The following is a 22,049-nucleotide window of genomic DNA, read 5'->3' as shown; positions in this document are numbered from 1 at the left end:
CTATGGTCCCTGTGTGTCCCTGTGTGTCTCTATGGTCCCTATGTGTCCCTGTGTGTCTCTATGGTCCCTGTGTGTCTCTATGGTCCCTATGTGTCCCTGTGTGTCTCTATGGTCCCTGTGTGTCTCTATGGTCCCTATGTGTCCCTGTGTGTCTCTATGGTCCCTGTGTGTCTCTATGGTCCCTGTGTGTCTCTATGGTCCCTGTGTGTCTCTATGGTCCCTGTGTGTCTCTATGGTCCCTGTGTGTCCCTGTGTGTCCCTATGGTCCCTGTGTGTCTCTATGGTCCCTGTGTGTCCCTATGGTCCCTATGATCCCTGTGTGTCCCTGTGTGTCCCTATGGTCCCTGTGTGTCTCTATGGTCCCTGTGTGTCCCTATGGTCCCTATGATCCCTGTGTGTCCCTGTGTGTCCCTATGGTCCCTGTGTGTCCCTGTGTGTCCCTATGGTCCCTGTGTGTCCCTATGGTCCCTGTGTGTCTCTATGGTCCCTGTGTGTCCCTATGGTCCCTATGATCCCTGTGTGTCCCTGTGTGTCCCTATGGTCCCTGTGTGTCCCTGTGTGTCCCTATGGTCCCTGTGTGTCCCTATGGTCCCTGTGTGTCCCTATGGTCCCTATGATCCCTGTGTGTCCCTGTGTGTCCCTATGGTCCCTCTGGCTCCCTCCGGCTCCCCCTGGCTCCCTCTGGCTCCCCCTGCGGGCCGCACCTCGCAGTCGTGGTTGAGGCGGTAGACGCAGAGCTGCGAGGACCCGGCCACCACCAGGTTCCTTTGGGCGCTGCTGAAGAAGTTGCAGGCGAGGGCGAACTCGAGGCCGGTGGGGGGGTGCGCCTGCTTGTACACAGCGTACATGGCGGGGCTGGGGGGCAGGGGCTCAGTGGGGCCGGGCCCAACCACACAGCCACAGCGGCGGGGGGGGGGGGGGCCGGGAGCAGCACAGCCTGCGCCGCCCCCTGCTGCATGGGTGGAACTCCCCCACTGACTCCCCCCACAACACATCTGCCCCATAGCACCCCCATAGCCCCCCCATAGCACCTCCATAGCCCCCCATAGCCCCCCATAGCCCCCCATAGCCCCCCATAGCACCTCCATAGCCCCCCCATAGCCCCCCATAGCACCCCCATAGCACCCCATAGCCCCCCCATAGCCCCCCATAGCCCCCCATAGCCCCCCATAGCACCTCCATAGCACCCCCATAGCACCCCCATAGCCCCCCCATAGCACCCCATAGCCCCCCATAGCCCCCCCATAGCACCTCCATAGCACCCCATAGACCCCCATAGCACCCCCATAGCTCCCCATAGCCCCCCATAGCCCCCCCATAGCACCCCCATAGCACCCCATAGCCCCCCATAGCCCCCCCATAGCACCTCCATAGCCCTCCATAGCACCCCCATAGCCCCCCATAGCCCCCCATAGCACCCCCATAGCACCTCCATAGCACCCCCATAGCACCTCCATAGCACCCCCATAGCCCCCCCATAGCACCTCCATAGCACCCCCATAGCCCCCCCATAGCACCCCCATAGCACCTCCATAGCACCCCCATAGCCCCCCATAGCACCCCATAGCCCCCCATAGCCCCCCCATAGCACCCCCATAGCACCCCCATAGCCCCCCATAGCACCCCATAGACCCCCATAGCCCCCCCATAGCACCCCCATAGCACCCCCATAGCCCCCCATAGCACCCCATAGACCCCCATAGCCCCCCATAGCCCCCCATAGCACCCCCATAGCACCTCCATAGCACCCCCATAGCCCCCCCATAGCACCCCCATAGCACCCCCATAGCCCCCCATAGCACCCCATAGACCCCCATAGCCCCCCCATAGAACCCCCATAGCACCCCCATAGCCCCCCATAGCACCCCATAGCCCCCCATAGCACCCCCATAGCTCCCCATAGCACCCCCCCATAGATCCCCATAGCACCCCCATAGCACCCCATAGCCCCCCCATAGCACCCTCATAGCCCCCCATAGCCCCCCATAGCACCCCCATAGCTCCCCATAGCACCCCCATAGCACCCCATAGCCCCCCCATAGCACCTCCATAGCACCCCATAGCCCCCCATAGCCCCCCCATAGCACCCCCATAGCCCCCCATAGCACCCCATAGCCCCCCATAGCACCCCCATAGCTCCCCATAGCACCCCCCCATAGATCCCCATAGCACCCCCATAGCACCCCATAGACCCCCATAGCCCCCCCATAGCACCCCCATAGCACCCCCATAGCCCCCCATAGCACCCCATAGCCCCCCATAGCACCCCCATAGCTCCCCATAGCACCCCCCCATAGATCCCCATAGCACCCCCATAGCACCCCATAGCCCCCCCATAGCACCCTCATAGCCCCCCATAGCCCCCCATAGCACCCCCATAGCCCCCCCATAGCCCCCCCATAGCACCCCCATAGCACCCCATAGCCCCCCCATAGCACCCTCATAGCCCCCCATAGCCCCCCATAGCACCCCCATAGCTCCCCATAGCACCCCCATAGCCCCCCATAGCCCCCCATAGCACCCCCATAGCCCCCCATAGCACCCCCATAGCCCCCATAGCACCCCCATAGCCCCATAGCACCCCCATAGCACCCCCATAGCACCTCCATAGCCCCCCATAGCCCCCCCATAGCACCCCCATAGCACCCCATAGCCCCCCCATAGCACCCTCATAGCCCCCCATAGCCCCCCCATAGCACCCCCATAGCACCCCATAGCCCCCCATAGCCCCCATAGCACCCCCATAGCCCCCCATAGCACCCCCATAGCTCCCCCATAGCACCCCCATAGCACCCCCATAGCACCCCCATAGCCCCCCATAGCACCCCATAGCCCCCCATAGCCCCCATAGCACCCCCATAGCCCCCCATAGCACCCCCATAGCTCCCCCATAGCACCCCCATAGCCCCCCCATAGCACCCCCATAGCACCTCCATAGCACCCCCATAGCCCCCCCATAGCACCCCCATAGCTCCCCCATAGCACCCCCATAGCCCCCCATAGCTCCCCATAGCCCCCCATAGCCCCCCCATAGCTCCCTCATAGACCCCCATAGCCCCCCACAGCACCCCCATAGCACCCCCATAGCCCCCCCATAGCACCCCATAGCACCCCCATAGCACCCCCATAGCCCCCCCATAGCACCTCCATAGCCCCCCCATAGCACCCCCATAGCCCTCACCCCCCCCGTAGCCCCCCCCCCGTTGTACCCCATTGTCCCTTCAGCCCCACATTGACCCCCACTGACCCACAGCCCCCCCCTTGGGGCTGCACCCCAAAACCTGGCCGGAGGGAGGCTCCGTGGGGCCCCCCCATTGACCCATAGAACCCCGATGAGCCCCCAAAGCCCCCCTCATTGACCCACGGATCCCCCCATTGACCCCCAGCACCTCCCCACTGCCCCCGCCTTGCCCCACACCCCCCCATGGGTGACCACGGGGACCCCCCCCTGCCCCACATCCCCCCCATCCCCCCCCCCCAGCCCCCATTGACCCCCCCCGGACCCCAAACTGCCTCCATTGTCCCCCATAGGCCCCATTGCCCCCATAGGGCCCCACTGCCCCCATAGGCCCCATTGCCCCCATAGGGCCTCATTGCCCCCATAGGGCCCCACTGCCCCCATAGGCCCCATTGCCCCCATAGGGCGCCATTGTCCCCATAGGGCCCCATTGCCCCCCATAGGCACCATTGCCCCCATAGGGCCCCATTGCCCCCATAGGGCCTCATTGCCCCCATAGGGCCCCACTGCCCCCATAGGCCCCATTGCCCCCATAGGGCCCTATTGTCCCCATAGGGCCCCATTGCCCCCCATAGGCCCCATTGCCCCCATAGGGCCCCATTGCCCCCATAGCGCCCCATTGCCCCCATAGGGCCCATTGTCACCCATAGGCCCCATTGCCCCCATAGGGCCCCATTGCCCCCCATAGGCACCATTGCCCCCATAGGCACCATTGCCCCCATAGGGCCCCATTGCCCCCCATAGGCACCATTGCCCCCATAGGGCCCCATTGCCCCCATAGGGCCCCACTGCCCCCATAGGGCCCCATTGCCCCCATAGGGCCCCACTGCTCCCATAGGGCCCCATTGCCCCCATAGGGCCCCATTGTCCCCCATAGGGCCCCATTGTCCCCCATAGGGCCCCATTGCCCATCACAGGGCCCCACAGGCCCCATTGCACCCCATAGCCCCCCTATAACGCCCCATAGGGCCCCACTGCCCCCCACTGCCCCCCATTGCCCCCCATAGGCCCCACTGCCCCCCTCACCCTCACACGCGAGCTCCCTCCAACGCGCCCGGAAGTTCGGCCGGAACCACCGAGACACCGGAAGTCGCGTTTAGAGCGGCGCCGCGCAGGGCGCGCTGGGCCGCTACCATCGAGACGGCGGTCCTCCAACGTCCGCCAAGGTCCTCCAAGGACCTCCTGGACCCGCCGGTTCGAATCCCGGGTCCGCCATAGCGGGGGGGGAGGATGTGGGGGTCCTGAGCCCCATAGAGGGGTCCTGAGCCCCATAGAGGGATCCTGAGCCCCATAAAGACGGTCCTGAGCCCCATAGAAGGGTCCTGAGCCACATAAAGAGGGTCCTGAGCCCCATAGAAGGGTCCTGAGCCACATAAAGAGGGTCCTGAGCCCCATAGAAGGGTCCTGAGCCCCATAGAGAGGGGTCCTGAGCCACATAAAGAGGGTCCTGAGCCCCATAGAAGGGTCCTGAGCCCCATAGAGAGGGGTCCTGAGCCACATAAAGAGGGTCCTGAGCCCCATAGAAGGGTCCTGAGCCCCATAGAGAGGGGTCCTGAGCCCCATAGAAGGGTCCTGAGCCCCATAGAAGGGTCCTGAGCCCCATAGAGAGGGGTCCTGAGCCCCATAGAGAGGGGTCCTGAGCCCCATAGGAGGGTCCTGAGCCCCATAGGAGGGTCCTGAGCCCCATAGAGAGGGGTCCTGAGCCCCATAGAGAGGGGTCCTGAGCCCCATAAGGAGGGGTCCTGAGCCCCATAGAAGGGTCCTGAGCCCCATAGAGCGGGGTCCTGAGCCCCATAGAGAGGGGTCCTGAGCCCCATAGAAGGGTCCTGAGCCCCATAGAGGGGTCCTGAGCCCCATAGAAGGGTCCTGAGCCCCATAGAAGGGTCCTGAGCCCCATAGAGGGATCCTGAGCCCCATAGAGGGGTCCTGAGCTCCATAGAGGGGTCCTGAGCCCCATAGAAGGGTCTTGAGCCCCATAGAGAGGGGTCCTGAGCCCCATAGAGAGGGGTCCTGAGCCCCATAGAGGGCCCCTGCACCCCCTAGGGCCGCATCCTGCATCCCCCCCTGTGCCCCACATCCCCCCCCCCGAGCGGCTCTGGCCCAATCAGCGCTGCCTTTATTGGGGGGCTTGGGATGGGGCTGGGGGGGGCCGGGACACCGGGGGGGACACGTGGGGTTATGTGGGGTGAGCCCGGGTCATGTGGGGTGAGCTCGGGTCATGTGGGGTGAGCCCGGGTCATGTGGGCTGACGCTGTTTGCCATTGGGTGCCATTGGGTGCCATTGGGTGCCATTGGGTGCCATTGGGTGCCAATGGACGCCATTGGGTGCCGTTATGTCCCATTCGGTGCCTTTGGGTGCCACTGGGTGCCATTGGGTGCCTTTGGGTGCCATTGGGTGCCATTGGTTGCCTTTGGGTGCCATTGGTTGCCATTGGTTGCCTTTGGGTGCCATTGGTTGCCGTTATGTTCCATTCGGTGCCTTTGGGTGCCATTGGTTGCCATTGGTTGCCATTGGTTGCCATTGGGTGCCAATGGGTGCCTTTGGGTGCCACTGGGTGCCAATGGGTGCCCCCGTTGGTGTTGGGTGTCAATGGGTGTCAAAGAGTGTCATTGTGTGTCAATGGGTGTTAATGGGTGTCAATGGGTGTCAATGGCTGTCAATGGGTGTCAATGGGTGTCCCTGGCTGTCAATGGGTGTCAATGGCTGTCAATGGGTGTCAATGGGTGTCCCTGGCTGTCAATGGGTGTCAATGGGTGTCAATGGGTGTCCCTGGCTGTCAATGGGTGTCAATGGGTGTCAATGGGAGTCTCTGGGTGTCAATGGGTGTCAATGGGTGTCCCTGGGTGTCAATGGCTGTCAATGGGTGTCAATGGGTGTCAATGGGTGTCAATGGCTGTCAATGGGTGTCAGTGGGTGTCCCTGGCTGTCAATGGCTGTCAATGGGTGTCAATGGGTGTCAATGGCTGTCAATGGGTGTCAATGGGTGTCCCTGGCTGTCAATGGGTGTCAATAGGTGTCAATGGGTGTCAATGGGTGTCAATGGGTGTCCCTGGCTGTCAATGGGTGTCAATGGCTGTCAATGGCTGTCAATGGCTGTCAATGGGTGTCAATGGGTGTCCCTGGCTGTCAATGGGTGTCAATGGGTGTCAATGGGTGTCAATGGGTGTCAATGGGAGTCTCTGGGTGTCAATGGGTGTCAATAGGTGTCCTTGGCTGTCAATGGGTGTCAATGGCTGTCAATGGGTGTCAATGGGTGTCAATGGGAGTCTCTGGGTGTCAATGGCTGTCAGTGGGTGTCAATGGGAGTCTCTGGGTGTCAATGGGTGTCAATGGCTGTCAATGGGTATCAATGGCTGTCAATGGGTGTCAATGGCTGTCAATGGGTGTCAATGGGTGTCAATGGCTGTCAATGGGTGTCAATGGGTGTCAATGGCTGTCAATGGCTGTCAATGGGTGTCAATGGGAGTCTCTGGGTGTCAATGGCTGTCAATGGGTGTCAATGGGAGTCTCTGGGTGTCCCTGGCTGTCAATGGGTATCAATGGGTATCAATGGGTGCCCCCGGGTGCCCCCGGGTGCCGCGGTCGGTGCTCACAGGCCGATCCCCTCCTCGTACAGCGCCAGCAGCAGCAGCGTCGCCCAGCCCAGCGCCAGCCCCAGGCTCTGCACCCCCAGCAGCACCCATGGGTGTGGGTCCTGCAGCGCCAGCAGCGCCGGCACCTGCGGGGGCAAGGGGGGGACGGGCTGGGGGGGGGCCCTGGCACCCACCCAGCACCCACAGAGCACCCATGGCCTCCCTACAGCACCCCCATGGCACCCATAACCCCCCCAGCCCCTATAGGCCCCTATAGGCCCCATGACCTCTTCTATCCCCCCTATATCCCCCGTAGCCCCCCATAACCCCCCCTATATCCCATAATCTCCCGCTCCGCATTGTTGTATCCCACTATATCCCGCTATATCCTGCTAGATCCCACCTTGGGCTCCTGTATCCCATTAGATCCCACTTCATCCCATTACATCCCGCTCTATCCCCCCGATCCTGCTCCATCCCACCCGTTCTTGCCCACTATATCCTGATATCCCGTTCTATCCTGCTCTATCCCATTATTCCCACCCTATCCCATGCTATCCCGTTATATCCCATTATATCACCTGTATCCCACCCTATCCCGCTCAATCCACTACACCTCGCTCTATCCTGCTGTATCCCACTGTACCCTGCTCTATCATGAGACATCCCACTGCATCCCATTCTATCCCGCTCCATCCCGTTATATCCCCTATATCCCGCTCTATCCCGCTCAATCCCGATAGACCTCACTCTATCCCATTCTATCCCGCTATACCCCACTCTATCATGCTATCTCCCGCTCCATCCCATTCTATCCCCTATATCCCGCTTTATCCTGCCCTATCCCGCTCCCTATCCCACTCTATCCTGTCCTATCCCTCCCTATCCCGCTCTATCCTGCTGTATCCCCCTCTATCCCGCCCTATCCCCCTCTATCCCACCCTATCCCGCCCTATCCCATCCTATCCTGCCCTATCCCGCTCTATCCTGCTGTATCTCACGCTATCCCACCCTATCTCTCTCTATCCCCTGCTCTATCCCCCTCCATCCCAATCCATCCTGCTGTATCCCCCTCTATCCCGCTCCCTATCCCGCTCTATCCCGCCCTATCCCGTTCTATCCCGCTCCATCCTGCTGTATCCCCCTCTATCCCGCCCTATCCCCGCTCCCTATCCCGCTCTATCCCACTCTATCCCCTGCTCTATCCCTCCCTATCCCGCTCTGTCCCGCTCTGTGCCGCTCTATCCCTCCCCATCCCTCCTCTATGCCCCGCTCCCTCCCTCTCTATCCCCCTCCCTCCACTGCTCCCCGCGCCGCTCTCTCCCCTCCCTCCCGCCGCGCTGCGGCGCCCCCTGCCGGCCGGCTCACCAGGTCCGCCAGGCTCAGGTACAGGATGGCCCCGGCCGCCGCCGCCTGCACCCAGGCCCCGGCCCCGCCCCCTCCGAGCGCGAGCCCCGCCCACAGCCCCGGCAGCGCCGGCGCCGCCCCCGCCACGCGCAGCCACAGCGCGCGCCGCCGCGCCGACGACGACGGCGCATGCGCCAGCACCGCCGCGTCCCCTGCCGGGAGGAGCGGGAGACAGAGAGAGAGAGAGAGAGAGAGAGACACAGCGGGTGAGCGCGCCCCCTGCCGGACGGGAGGACACAGCGGGCACAGCAGCACCGGGGGGGGCCCCCCCAACCTGAGCAACGCCCCCCCCGCACCCCCCTCCTGCCATGGTGGTCCCCTCCATGCACCCCCCACCCCTGTGCACCCCCCAGCCCCCATTCACCCCCATTCACCCCCAATTGACCCCCATTCACCCCCATTCACCCCCATTCATCCCCCCCACCCCTGTGCACCCCCAGCCCCCATTCACCCCCATTCACCCCCACCCTGTGCACCCCAACACCCCACACACTCTGCACCCACCCCAGGTGCTCCCCACTCCCCCACCCCCCCCGTACACCCCATGGACCCCCCACATCCCCCCGTGCACCCCACAGCACCCCCCTCCTGCCCCCATCCACCCCCATTCACCCCATTCAACCCCATTCGCTCCCATTGACCCCCATTCACCCCCATTCACCCCATTCACCCCATTCACCCCATTCACCCCCATTCATCTCCATTGACCCCCATTGACCCCCATTCACCCCATTCACCCCCATTCATCTCCATTGACCCCTATTGACCCCCATTCACCCCATTCACCCCATTCACCCCCATTCATCTCCATTGACCCCATTAACTCCCATTGGCCCCCATTGACCCCCATTGACCCCCACTGACTCCCACTGACCCCCATTGACCGCCATTGACCCCCATTACGTCCCATTCATCCCCATTGACCCCCATTCACCCCCATTCACCCCCATTGACCCCCATTCACCCCCACTGACCCCCACTGACCCCCATTGACCCCCATTCACCCCCATTCACCCCCATTGGCCCCCATTCACCCCCATTGACCCCCATTGACCCGATTCACCCCCACTGACCCCCATTGACCCCCACTGACCCCCATTGACCCCCATTAACCCCCATTGACCCCCATTGACCCCCATTCACCCCCACTGACCCCCATTGACCCCCGTTGACCCCCACTGACCCCCGCTGACCCCGAGGCCCCGCCCCCTCACCCAGCGCGTGGGGGAGCTCGTGCAGGAGCAGCCCCGCCCCCGCCGCCGCCCCCGCCCGCCACGAGCCCGAGAAGGCGGCGCCGAGCGCGAGCCCGTCCGCGAGGCTGTGGGCGGCGGCGCCCAGTGACGTCATCACCGGGAGCGACCACCGGCCTGGGGGGGGGGGGGGGGGGATACCGGGGTCACGTGAGGTCATGGAAGGGGGGTTACCCGAGGTCACTGGGGAGGGATCGCACAGGGACGTGGGGGGGTCACAATGGGGGGGGCGTTGGAGGTCACGTGGCGGGGGTGACACCGGGGGGGGCGTTGGAGGTCACGTGGGGGGGTTACACCGGGGGGGGCATTCGGTGTAAAGGAGGGGCACAATGGGGGTGGGGTCAGTCGAGGTCACGTGGGGAGGGGGGGGGCGCACCAGGGGGCCCATTCAGTGTAATGGGGGGGGGGGTCATAATGGGGGGGCTCATTGGAGGTCACGTGGGGGGGTCACACCATGGGGGGCGCATTCAGTGTAATAGGGGGGGGCAGAATGGGGAGGAGCATCCGAGGTCACGTGGGGGGGGTCACACCGGGAGGGGGGGGCTCATTGAGTATAATGGGGGTTCCCAAGGGGGGGGGGGGGGGTCATCCGAGGTCACGTGGGGGGGTCACACAAGGACACGGGGGGGTCCCTCTGGGTCCCCTCCAGCCGTGGCCCCCCCCCCCCCAGCAGCAGCTTGGTGCCGGCTGCAGGCGCTCAGGGCCCAGTGGCCTAATGGACAAGGCATCAGCCTCCGGAGCTGGGGATTGTGGGTTCGAGTCCCACCTGGGTCGGATCCCTTTTGCTGGGGGGGGATGTGGGGCTGGGGAGGGGGCAATGGGGGTGATGTGGGGCTGGGGGGGACAATGGGGGTTATGTGGGGCTGGGGAGGGAGGGCTATGAGGGTTATCTGGGGCTGGCAATGGGGCTGATGTGGGGCTGGCAATGGGGGTTATGGGGCTCGGGGCCTTACTCCTGCTCTGCAGCTCCTCTGTGCTCTGGTCCAGGTTGGTGTCGTCCTCATTCACCTGGGGGGGGGGGATGTGGGTCTCCTGCCCCATAGATTCGACACCTTCGTGTTCCCCAGCCCCAAATCTGCCCCATAGATTCGATGCCTCCCCAGCCCCACATCTGCCCCATAGATTCGATGCCTCCCCAGCCCCACATCTGCCCCATAGATTCGATGCCTCCCCCAGCCCCACATCTGCCCCATAGATTCGATGCCTCCCCCAGCCCCACATCTGCCCCATAGATTCGATGCCTCCCCCAGCCCCACATCTGCCCCATAGATTCGATGCCTCCCCCAGCCCCTCACCTCCTTGGGGGTCAGCAGGGCCCCCCCCAGACTCTCCAGCAGGAAGGCCCCATAGATGCCCCCCAGCACCACCAGCAGCTTCCAGTGGGGCTCAGCCCCGGGCTCCTGACCCACGGCGGCTCCGGCCCCACTGTGATCGTGCAGGCCCAGAACCTGGGGGCGGGGGGGTGGGGGTGTGAGCATGGGAATGCAGCCCCATATCCCATATCCCATAATACCCCATATCCCATATCCCATATCCCATAATACCCCATATCCTATATCCCATATCCCATAATACCCCATATCCATATCCCATATCCCATAATACCCCATATCCATATCCCATATCCCATAATACCCCATATCCCATATCCCATAATATCCCATATCCTATATCCCATATCCCATAATACCCCATATCCCATATCCCATAATACCCCATATCCTATATCCCATATCCCATAATACCCCATATCCCATATCCCATAATACCCCATACCGCATACCCCATATCCCATAATACCCCGTATCCCATATACCCCATATGCCATATAGCCCACATATCCCTATATCCCATACCCCCACACCCCCCATCCCCTACTTCCCCCCCATCGCCCCCATCCCCCCATTCCCCCCCATCACCCCCCTTCCCCCCATCCCCCCCATCCCCCCATCCCCTCCTTCCCCCCCATCCCCCCCATCCCCCCATCGCCCCCATTCCCCCCATCCCCCCATCCCCTCCATCCCCCCCATTCCCCCCCATCCCCCCATCCCCCCCATCCCCCCATCCCCCCCATCCCCCCCATTCCCCCCCATTCCCCCCCATCCCCCCCATCCCCCCCATCCCCTCCTTCCCCCCATCCCCCCCATCCCCCCCATCCCCTCCTTCCCCCCATCCCCCCATCCCCCCCATCCCCCCATTCCCCCCCATCGCCCCGCCCCGCTCACGTGGGGCAGCAGGTGCAGGATCCCGTCCCCGCTCAGGGCCCCCGCCGCCCCCCCCAGCAGCAGCGGCCGCAGCCACCGCCACGTCCCGGCCGCCAGGGGGCAGCGCAGCAGCAGCAGCGCCGCGAGCGGCGCCAGAGCCAGCAGCAGCCCGGCCGCGGAGCCCACGGCGAACCCTGCAGGGGAGCAGCCCCATGGCACCCTATGGCACCCTATGGAGCCCTATGGAGCCCTATGGAGCCCTATGGAGCCCTATAGCACCCCATAGACCCCTATAGCACCCTATAGCACCCCATAGCACCCCATAGAACCCTATAGCACCCTATAGAACCCTATAGCACCCTATAGAACCCTATAGCACCCCATAGACCCCTATAGCACCCTATAGCACCCCATAGCACCCCATAGAACCCTATAGCACCCTATAGAACCCTATAGCACCCTATAGAACCCTATAGCACCCCATAGAACCCTATAGCACCCTACAGAACCCCATAGCACCCCATAGAACCCTATAGCACCCCATAGAACCCTATAGCACCCTATAGAACCCTATAGCACCCCATAGAACCCTATAGCACCCTACAGAACCCTATAGCACCCTATAGAACCCTATAGCACCCCATAGAACCGTATAGCACCCTATAGAACCCTATAGCACCCCATAGAACCCTATAGCACCCTATAGAACCCTATAGCACCCCATAGAACCCTATAGCACCCTATAACACCCCATAGCACCCTATAGAACCCTATAGCACCCCATAGAACCCTATAGCACCCTATAGAACACTATAGCGACCCAATGGGACCCAACAGCACCCAATGGGACAAAATGGCACCCAACAGCACCCAATGGCACCCAATGGGACCCAATGGAACCCAACGGAACCCAATGGCAACCAATGGCACCCAACGGGACTCAATGGGATTCAATGGAACCCAGTGGGCCCCATGGCACCCAATGGCACCCAATGGGACCAAACAGCACCCAAAGGCACCCAATGGGACCCAATGGGACCCAGCGGGATCCAACAGCAGCCAATGGCACCCAACGGCACTCAATGGCACCCAATGGGACCCAACAGCACCCAACGGCACCCAATGGCACCCAAAGAGACTCAAAGGCACCCAATGCGACCCAACAGCACCCAATTGCACCCAATAGGACCCAACGGGACTCAATGGCACCCAACGGCACCCAATGGCACCCAAAGGGACTCAAAGGCACCCAATGCGACCCAACAGCACCCAATGGGACCCAATGGGACCCAACGGCACTCAATGGCACCCAATGGGACCCAACGGCCCCCAATGGCACCCAACCCCCCCCCCAGGCACCCTGATGCTCCCAGGCCCCAGCCCTGCCCGCCCTCACTCTGCGCGGTGCTGAGCTGGTCCCGGGGGCCGGCGCTCGCGGTGCCGTTGGCCGTGGGGCCGGGGCTGGGGTCTCCGTGGCGGGGGCTGGGCTCGGGGGGGGCCCGGCTCACCTGGGGGGGGGGCACGGCCTCAGTGTGGGGATGGGGACCCCATGGGCACCTTGACCCCCCCCCAAGGGGCCTGGGTACCCCTATGGGGCACACGGGCTCCTTCAGAGCACCCCTCTATAGGGCACCTTGACCCCCCCTCGAGGAGCCCAGACCCTCCTATAGGGCACCCTGACCCCCCCATAAGCACCCCAATCTCACCCCAAGGGCACCCTGACCCCCCCCAGCACCCAGGGTGCCCCTCACCGTGGCCCAGAGCAGCGCCTTGGGGTGTCCATCACCGGTCCCATTGGAGGTCCCATGGGTCCGGGGGGGTCCAGGGGGGGTTGTGGGGGGGGCCATGGGGTGCAGGCAGCGGCCACGCAGCACCAGGGCCCCCAGTGCTGCCAGCACCCGGCCGGCACCCACCCGGGGGGACACCGCGGCCCCCGCGGCCAACACAGCCCCAGCGTCCAGGCAGCCCTGGGGACACCATTGACATCAATCGGTGACGTCATCGACATGGGCGACGTCATCAACATGGGTGACATCATCAATGACACCATCGACACCATTGACACCATCGACACCATTGACACCATTGACACCATCGACACCATTGACACCATTGACACCATCGACACCATCGACACCATTGACACCATCGACACCATTGACACCATTGACACCATCGACACCATTGACACCATTGACACCATCGACACCATCGACACCATTGACACCATCGACACCATTGACACCATTGACACCATCGACACCATTGGCACCACTGACACCATCGACACCACTGACATCCCATACCCCACACCCCACATATCCCACACCCCACATATCCCATATCCTACATCCCACACATCCCACATCCCATATCCCACACCCCACATATCCCATACCCCACATATACCATATCCCATATCTCACATCCCATATCCCACGCATCCCACACCCCACATCCCACACCCCACACATCCCATATCCCATACCCAACATCCCATATCCCACACCCCACATATCCCACATCCCACATCCCATATCCCATACCCAACATCCCACATCCCACCCCCCACACATCCCACCCCCACCCCCATCCCTCCCCGCTCACCCTCGCTCCCTCCTCCCCTCTGTAGTTGCCCTCGATGGCCTCCAGCAGCCCCGACACCTCCCGCCGGGCCCGGCCGCCGCTCTCCTTGGTGCTGAACCGGGCCCCGGCCGCCGTGAACGCGCGGTGCAGGGCGCGGGCGCGGGCGACCCAAGGGGAGCCGCTACCGGTAGCATCGCTACCGGTAACGGTGCTACCTGTAACGCGGCTATGGGTAGCGTTGCAAGCGCCCACCGGGTCCCAAAGGGTCCCCAGGACGGCGGCTCCGAGCCAGGGCAGGTCCGGAGCCTCCAGCCCCACGGTGGCACCGGCCAGGGCCAGGACATCAGCGGCGGAGAGGCACTGGGGGGGGACACGGGGGGTCAATGGGGGTCAATGGGGGTCAGTGGGGTCAATGGGGGTCAGTGGGGTCAGTGGGGGTCAGTGGGATCAATGGGGGTCAGTGGGGTCAATGGGGTCAATGGGATCAATGGGGGGGTCAATGGGGTCAAGGGGGTGAATGGGATCAATGGGGGTCAGTAGGGTCAGTGGGGTCAATGGGATCAATGGGGGTTAATGGGATCAATGGGGGTTAATGGGGTCAATGGGATCAATGGGGGGGTCAAGGGGGTCAATGTGGTTGGGGTGATGGGGGGTGCAGGGGTGTCAATGGGGTCAAACGGGGGGATTCAAGGGGATGGGGGCAAATATGGGGGGGTCAATGGAGTCAATGGGGGGGATTCAAGGTGATGTGGGAAGAGGTTGGGGGGGTCAGGGTGCCTTGGGGTGGTCAAGGGGGTCAATGGGGGGGGTCAAGGGGGGTCAAGGGGGTCAATGGGGTTGGGGTGATGGGGGGTGCGGGGGGGTCAATGGGGGGATTAAAGGTGATGGGGGCAGAGATTGGGGGGGGTCAGGGTGCCCTGGGGGGGGTCAAGGGGGTCAATGGGGTTGGGGTGATGGGGGGTGCAGGGGGGTCAATGGAGTCAATGGGGGGCATTCAAGGTGATGGGAGCAGAGATTGGGGGGGATCCGGGGGGTCAAGGAGGGGGTCAAGGGGGTCAATGGGGTCGGGGTGATGGAGGGGGGTGCAGGGGGGGCAATGGGGTCAATGGGGGGCATTTAAGGTGATGGGAGCAGAGGTTAGGGGGTCTGGGGGGTCAATGGGGTTGGGGTGATGGGGGGGTGCGGGGGGGTCAATGGGGTCAATGGGGGGGATTCAAGGGGATGGGGGCAGAGGTTGGGGGGGTCAGAGGGGTCAAGGTGGGGGTCAGGGGGGTCAATAGGGGGGTCAATGGGGTCAATGGGGTCGGGGTGCTGGAGGGGGGGCGCAGGGGGGTCAATGGGGGTTCAAGGTGTTGGGGGGGGCAAAGGAGGGTCAGGGTGCCGGGGGGGGGGGCAATGGCACTGGGGGACATTGGGTGGGAACAGTGGGGTCATGGGGTGCCCCGGTGCTCCATAGCATCGTACATGAGACCATGGGGTGCTATGGGGTCCATGCCCCACCACACAGCGCCATGGTGTGCCATATATGGGACATAGAGTGCCATAGCGTGCCATATATGGGACATAGAGTGCCATAGCGTGCCATATATGGGACACACTGTGCCATAGCGTGCCATATATGGGACATAGAGTGCCATAGCGTGCCATGTATGGGACACACTGTGCCATAGCGTGCCATATATGGGACATAGAGTGCCATAGCGTGCCATATATGGGACACACTGTGCCATAGCGTGCCATATATGGGACATAGAGTGCCATAGCGTGCCATATATGGGACACAGTGTGCCATAGCACACCATAGCACACCACACAGTGCCATAGCGCACCATACAAGAGGCCTTGGTGGTGCTGTGTCCCTCCATACCCTCCCACCCTGTGCCACCTTCTGCCACCCCATCCCACCCATCCTGGTCCTTCCCATCCACCCCATTCCATTCCCTTCCCCATTCCCTTCCTTTCCCCATTCCCTTCCTTCCCTTCCCCATTTTCTTCCCTTCCTTTCCCCATTCCCTTCCTTCCCTTCACCATTTTCTTCCCTTCCCTCCCTTCCCTATTCCCTTCCCCTCCCTATTCCCTTCGCTTCTTTCCCTTCCCTTCATTCTCTTCCCCATCCCCTTCCCTATATCCTGCCCTTTTCTATTCCCTTCCCCATTCCCTTCCCCATTCCCTTCCCTTTCCCTATTCTGTTCCCTATTCCCTTCCCTCCCTTCCCTATTCCTTTCCCTTCCCTTTTCCCTTTGCTTCTTTTCCTTCCCTTCCCTCTCCTCCCTATTCCCTTCCCTTCCCTTGGTTCCCTTCCCCATTCTCCTCTCTTTCCCTTCCTTTCCCTCCCTATTCCCTTCCCTTCCCTTGGTTCTCTTCCCCATTCTCTTCTCTTTCCCTTCCCTTCCCTCCCTTCCCTAATCCCTTCCCCTCCCTATTCCCTTCACTTCTTTCCCTTGCCTTCGTTCTCTTCCCCCTTACCTTCCCTATATCCTGCCCTTCTCTATTCATTTCTCTTCCCTTCCCCATTCCCTTTCTTTTCTCATTCCCTTTCCCCATCCCATTCCCTTCTCTTTCCCCATCCCCATTCCATTCCCTTCCCTTCCTTTCCCTTCCCCCTTTCCCTGTTCCCTTCCCTTGCCCATTCCCTTCCCTCCCTTCCCTATTCCCTTTGCTTCTTTCGCTTCCCTTCCCTTCTTTCCCTTCCCCCTTCCCTTCCCTTTCCTTCCCCTTTCCCTGTTCCCTTCCCTTCCCCATTCCCTTTCCCTTCCTTCCCCATTCCCTTCCCTTTATCCTGCTCTTCCCCATTCCCTTCCCTTTCCCTTTCCCTTCCCTTCCCCATTCCCTTCCCTTCCTTTCCCTTCCCCATTCCCTTCCCTTCCCTTTCCCCGCTCCCTTCCCCGCCCCGTCCCCGCCCGCTGCCCCCCCGCTCTCACCGCTCCGCACGGCTCAGCCCCGCACTGCGCACGGCCCCGCACCGAGCCCACGAGGGCCGCGACGGCGCCGCGGGGCAGGGACCCGGAGCCCGACGCCAGCAGCGCCTCGAGCGCCCGCAGCGCCCCGGGCCCCGCTGGGACCGGACCCGGGCCCCGCCGCCCCCCGCGCCCCGCGCCCGTCAGCGCCAACAGCGCCAGCAGCGCCAGCGCCAGCGGGGCCATGGCGGGGCCGGGACCTGCGCCCATCGCCGCGCGTCGGGGCTGTAAAAGCGGCCGCGGCGCCGGCGGGGATTGGCTGCGGCTGAGACGGCCCCGGGTTAACGATTGCTGGGAACGGGGGGTGCGGGGGCACCCGGGGCTGCGGGGCCGGGAGCGGGGGACGCGGGCGCTGATGGGCGCTGGGGTCACGGCAACGGAGCAGGGATCGGCCCCGGGGGCTCCGTGCACCCATGGGTGCTGGGCTCGGTGCTCAGCGTCCGGCCGGGTGCTGGGCTCATGCCAAGGGCCTTGGCTCACCCATGGGTGCTCAGGGGCCATCCGGGTCCTTGGTTCGCCCATGGGTGCTGGGCTCAGCACTGGGTGCTCAGGGTCCATCCGGGTCCTTGGTTCACCCTTGGGTGCTGAGCTCATGCTAAGGGCCTTGGCTCACCCATGGGTGCTCAGGGTCCATCCAGGTGCTGGGCTCACCCATGGGTGCTCAGCTCATGCCAAGGGCCTTGGCTCACCCGTGGGTGCTCAGGTTCAATCCGGGCACTCAGCCAAGGGTACTGGGCTCATACCTGGGTGCTGTGGTCACGCCAAGGGCCTTGGCTCACCCATGGGTGCTCAGTGTCCGGCCGGATGCTGGGTTCACCCTGGGGTGCTGAGCTCATGCCAACGGCCTTGGCTCACCCTTGGGTGCTCAGGGACCATTCGGGTTCTGGATTCACCCTTGGGTGCTCAGCTCATCCCTGGGTGCTCAGTCAGGGGTACTGGGCTCATAGCTGGGTGCTGAGCTCATGCCAAGGGCCTTGGTTCACCCTTGGGTGCTGAGCTCATGCCAATGGCCTTGGCTCACCCTTGGGTGCTCAGGGTCCATCCGGCTCCTTGGTTCACCCATGGGTGCTGGGCTCGTTGCTCAGCGTCTGGCCGGGTGCTGGGCTCACCCTTGGGTGCTGAGCTCATGCCAAGGGCCTTGGCTCACCCATGGGTGCTCAGGGTCCATCCGGGTCCTTGGCTCACCCTTGGGTGCTCAGCTCATCCCTGGGTGCTCAGTCAGGGGTACTGGGCTCACCCATGGGTGCTCAGGTTCAATCTGGGTGCTCAGTCATGGTGTTGGGCTCACCCCAAGGTGCTGGGCTCACACCTGGGTGCTGGGCTCACACCTGGGTGCTGGGTTCATGGGTGCTGGGCTCATGGGTGCTGGGCTCACACCTGGGTGCTGGGCTCATGGGTGCTGGGCTCACACCTGGGTGCTGGGCTCATGGGTGCTGGGCTCACACCTGGGTGCTGGGCTCATGGGTGCTGGGCTCATGGGTGCTGGGCTCATACCTGGGTGCTGGGTTCATGGGTGCTGGGCTCATGGGTGCTGGGCTCATACCTGGGTGCTGGGCTCATGGGTGCTGGGCTCATACCTGGGTGCTGGGTTCATGGGTGCTGGGCTCACACCTGGGTGCTGGGCTCATGGGTACTGGGCTCATACCTGGGTGCTGGGCTCATGGGTGCTGGGCTCACACCTGGGTGCTGGGCTCATGGGTGCTGGGCTCACACCTGGGTGCTGGGCTCATGGGTGCTGGGCTCACACCTGGGTGCTGGGTTCATGGGTGCTGGGCTCATGGGTGCTGGGTTCATGGGTGCTGGGCTCATGGGTGCTGGGTTCACACCTGGGTGCTGGGTTCATGGGTGCTGGGTTCACACCTGGGTGCTGGGTTCATGGGTGCTGGGCTCATGGGTGCTGGGTTCATGGGTGCTGGGCTCATGGGTGCTGGGCTCACACCTGGGTGCTGGGTTCACACCTGGGTGCTGGGTTCATGGGTGCTGGGTTCACACCTGGGTGCTGGGTTCATGGGTGCTGGGCTCACACCTGGGTGCTGGGCTCATGGGTGCTGGGCTCACACCTGGGTGCTGGGTTCATGGGTGCTGGGCTCATGGGTGCTGGGCTCATGGGTGCTGGGCTCATGGGTGCTGGGTTCATGGGTGCTGGGCTCATGGGTGCTGGGCTCACACTTGGGTGCTGCCCGTCCCCACCCTGGTCCCTCAGCACCCGCCAGGCAGAGCCCTGGCCCCCCCCGGTCCCCCCCGTCCCGTCCCGGTGTCCCCGCGGTGCCACCATCACCAGGACCTGGCCCCGCAGCCAAAGTCCAGGCCGGGCCCGGCGCCGGCTTTGATCCGGGCAGGAGGGAGCGAACCGGGAGCGCCGGCGGCAGCGCCCCAGCCGCTCCGTGGTTAATGGTTACCGGCGGCAGCGCGGGGACGCCGGGCGCGGCGCTGGGGACGTGGCAGGAGGAGGCCCTGGGGCTGGAGTCCCCCGGGCGCTGCTCTGGGCTGAGCGGGGTTCAAGGCCGGCTTGGGCGCAGCCTTGGCTGAGCTGCTCCAGGAGCTGCAGGAGCTTTCAGGTCGCTTCCAGCCCATGGATCCCTGGATCCATCGGCGTCATCTCAACATCGGCATCGCTCCAACGTCATCGCCTCGACCTCGTCCTCGTCACCGTTATCAACGAACGCCGTTATCAACACCATCGTGGTCTCGGCACCGTGGTCTGGACCCGTTGGCATCGGGGCCTCATCCTGCCATCGTTACCGCGTCAACCTTGTCCTCATGTCGACATCGCCGTCTTGACGTCGTCACCGCCTCGACCTCATTGGCCGGACGTTGTCGTTGGCTTCACAGCATCATCATCAGCGTCATCGTTGTTCTGGCATCATCTTCCCAATGTCGCCATCATTCAACGTCGTGGCCCTGACGTCGTCGTCGTTGTCTGACCCCATCATCATCATCATCGCCATTGTTGTCTCAGCATCATTGTCTTGACCTCGTTGGCATCTCGATGTCATCTTCATCGTCCTGATCTCGCTGTTGTCCTGATGTCATCATTGTCTCCATAACAACAGTGCCTCACCATCATCATCTCAACATCATCATCATTATCATCAACATCATTATCAGTATCATCATCTCATCATCATCTCAACATCATCATTATCTCATCATCATCATCTCATCATCATCACATCATCTCATCATCATCACATCATCATCATCATCTCAACATCATCATCTCTTCATTATCATCATTTCATCATCAACATCATCATGATCTCAACACCATCATCTCAACGTCATCACCTTGACATCACCATCTTGACACCATCATTGGGCTGTCTCATGGCTCATTCTCATCCCAGCATCACAGTTATCCTGATGTCATTGTCACATGACATCATCATGGTGACATCATCCTCATAGCCACATCATCATGATGACATCGCTGTCTTGACACCATCACTGTCTTAGCACCGTTGCCGCAATGACGTCACTGCCATGACGTCACCACCCCCCCCCCCAACCCGACCCCCCCCGGCCAGGATTCATTCATTTCCCACATTCCCCTTTCCCGGCACCAGCCCAGCAGGGAGCCCCCTTGAACCCCCCCAACAGCCCCGGACCCCCCGACCCCCCCATTGCCCCCCCCGCGGTTCCTGTGCCCCGGCCGTGACCTCGCTGCTGCCCCTATCGGGCCCTATCGGGATGACGCCGATGCTGACGTCAGCAGCCGCCTCCCTGCGCCCCTTGGCCGGCCTCGCCCCACCCCCCCCCACCCCCCCCGCTCCTCTTCCTCGTTCCTGCTCCTCCGGTTCCGGCCGCTGCTGCCTTTGGAACCCCCCCACCCCCTGCCCGCACCCTGCCTGCGGCTGCTCCTGCCCCTGCCCGCACCCTGCCTGCGGCTGCTCCTGCCCCTGCCCGCACCCTGCCTGCGGCTGCTCCTGCCCCTGCCCGCACCTTGCCTGCGGCTGCTCCTGCCCCTGCCCGCACCCTGCCTGCGGCTGCTCCTGCCCCTGCCCGCACCTTGCCTGCGGCTGCCCTCACATCTGCGGTGCTTCCCCCACCCTTGCCTGCAGCGCTTCCCCTCCTGCCTGTGCTTTGCTCTCTGCCTGCACTGTTTGACCCCTGCCTGCAGCGCTGCCCTGCCCTGGGCCGTGGGATGGGGCTGCGGCTCCTCCTGGGACCTTTCCCTGCCAAAACCACCACTTCCCCCCCAGAACTTCCCATTTCCTCACCAAACCAACCACACCCCCCCCAAAACCACCATTTTCTCCTAAACCCCAACCATTTCCTCCCAAAAACCCTAATTTTCCCTGCCAAATCCTTCATTTTCTCCACCAAACCCTTGGTTTTCCCTATCAAGCGCATGATTTCCCCCCCAAACCCATTCTTTCCCTTCCAAACCCAACTTTTCCTCCACCAAAAAAACCCCACCATTTCCCCCCAAAGCCATAATTTTTACTACCAAATTAAGGAATTTTCCAACAAAATTATAATTTTTGGCAACAAAATCGCTTTTTTTTTTGCAACAAACCCCAACATTTTCCCAAAAATCACCCTTTTTCTGCTAAAATAATCGCTTTTCCACCAAACCCATCATTTTCCCCACCAAACCCATCATTTTTAACACCAAAACAATCTTCTTTCCTTTAAAATCATCTTCTTTCCGCCTCAGGACCACCATTTCCCGCCAAAACCATCCCGTTTCCCAGCAAACCCACCCCATTTCCCGCCAAAACACGAATTTCGCGCCAACCCCACCCCTTTTCCCGCCCTCCCCTCGCAGTCGATCGCCGCCTCCCTCGATCCGGGCTCAGGCGCCACGAGCCGAGCGCCGCGTCATCGGCCC

At 62.6% G+C, this 22,049-nt stretch overlaps 1 protein-coding gene across 1 annotated transcript in view; it reads right to left on the bottom strand.

Moving 5' to 3' along the window:
- CPSF1 (cleavage and polyadenylation specific factor 1) overlaps positions 1-4,305 on the bottom strand; it is a 63,765-nt gene extending 59,460 nt beyond the window's left edge. The window contains exons 1-2 of the mRNA XM_080610902.1: positions 4,265-4,305; positions 705-855 (exon numbers count right to left, since the gene is read on the bottom strand). Coding sequence (XP_080467028.1) covers positions 705-848 — 144 coding nt within the window. The 5' untranslated portion in view covers positions 849-855; positions 4,265-4,305. The remainder of the gene's footprint in view (positions 1-704; positions 856-4,264) is intronic.
- Positions 4,306-22,049: the final 17,744 nt, after the last annotated feature.

Source organism: Psittacula echo, assembly GCF_963264785.1.
Source record: "Psittacula echo genome assembly, chromosome: 2".
NCBI lineage: Eukaryota > Metazoa > Chordata > Aves > Psittaciformes > Psittacidae > Psittacula > Psittacula echo.
This window is presented reverse-complemented; position numbering and strand designations above follow the sequence as displayed.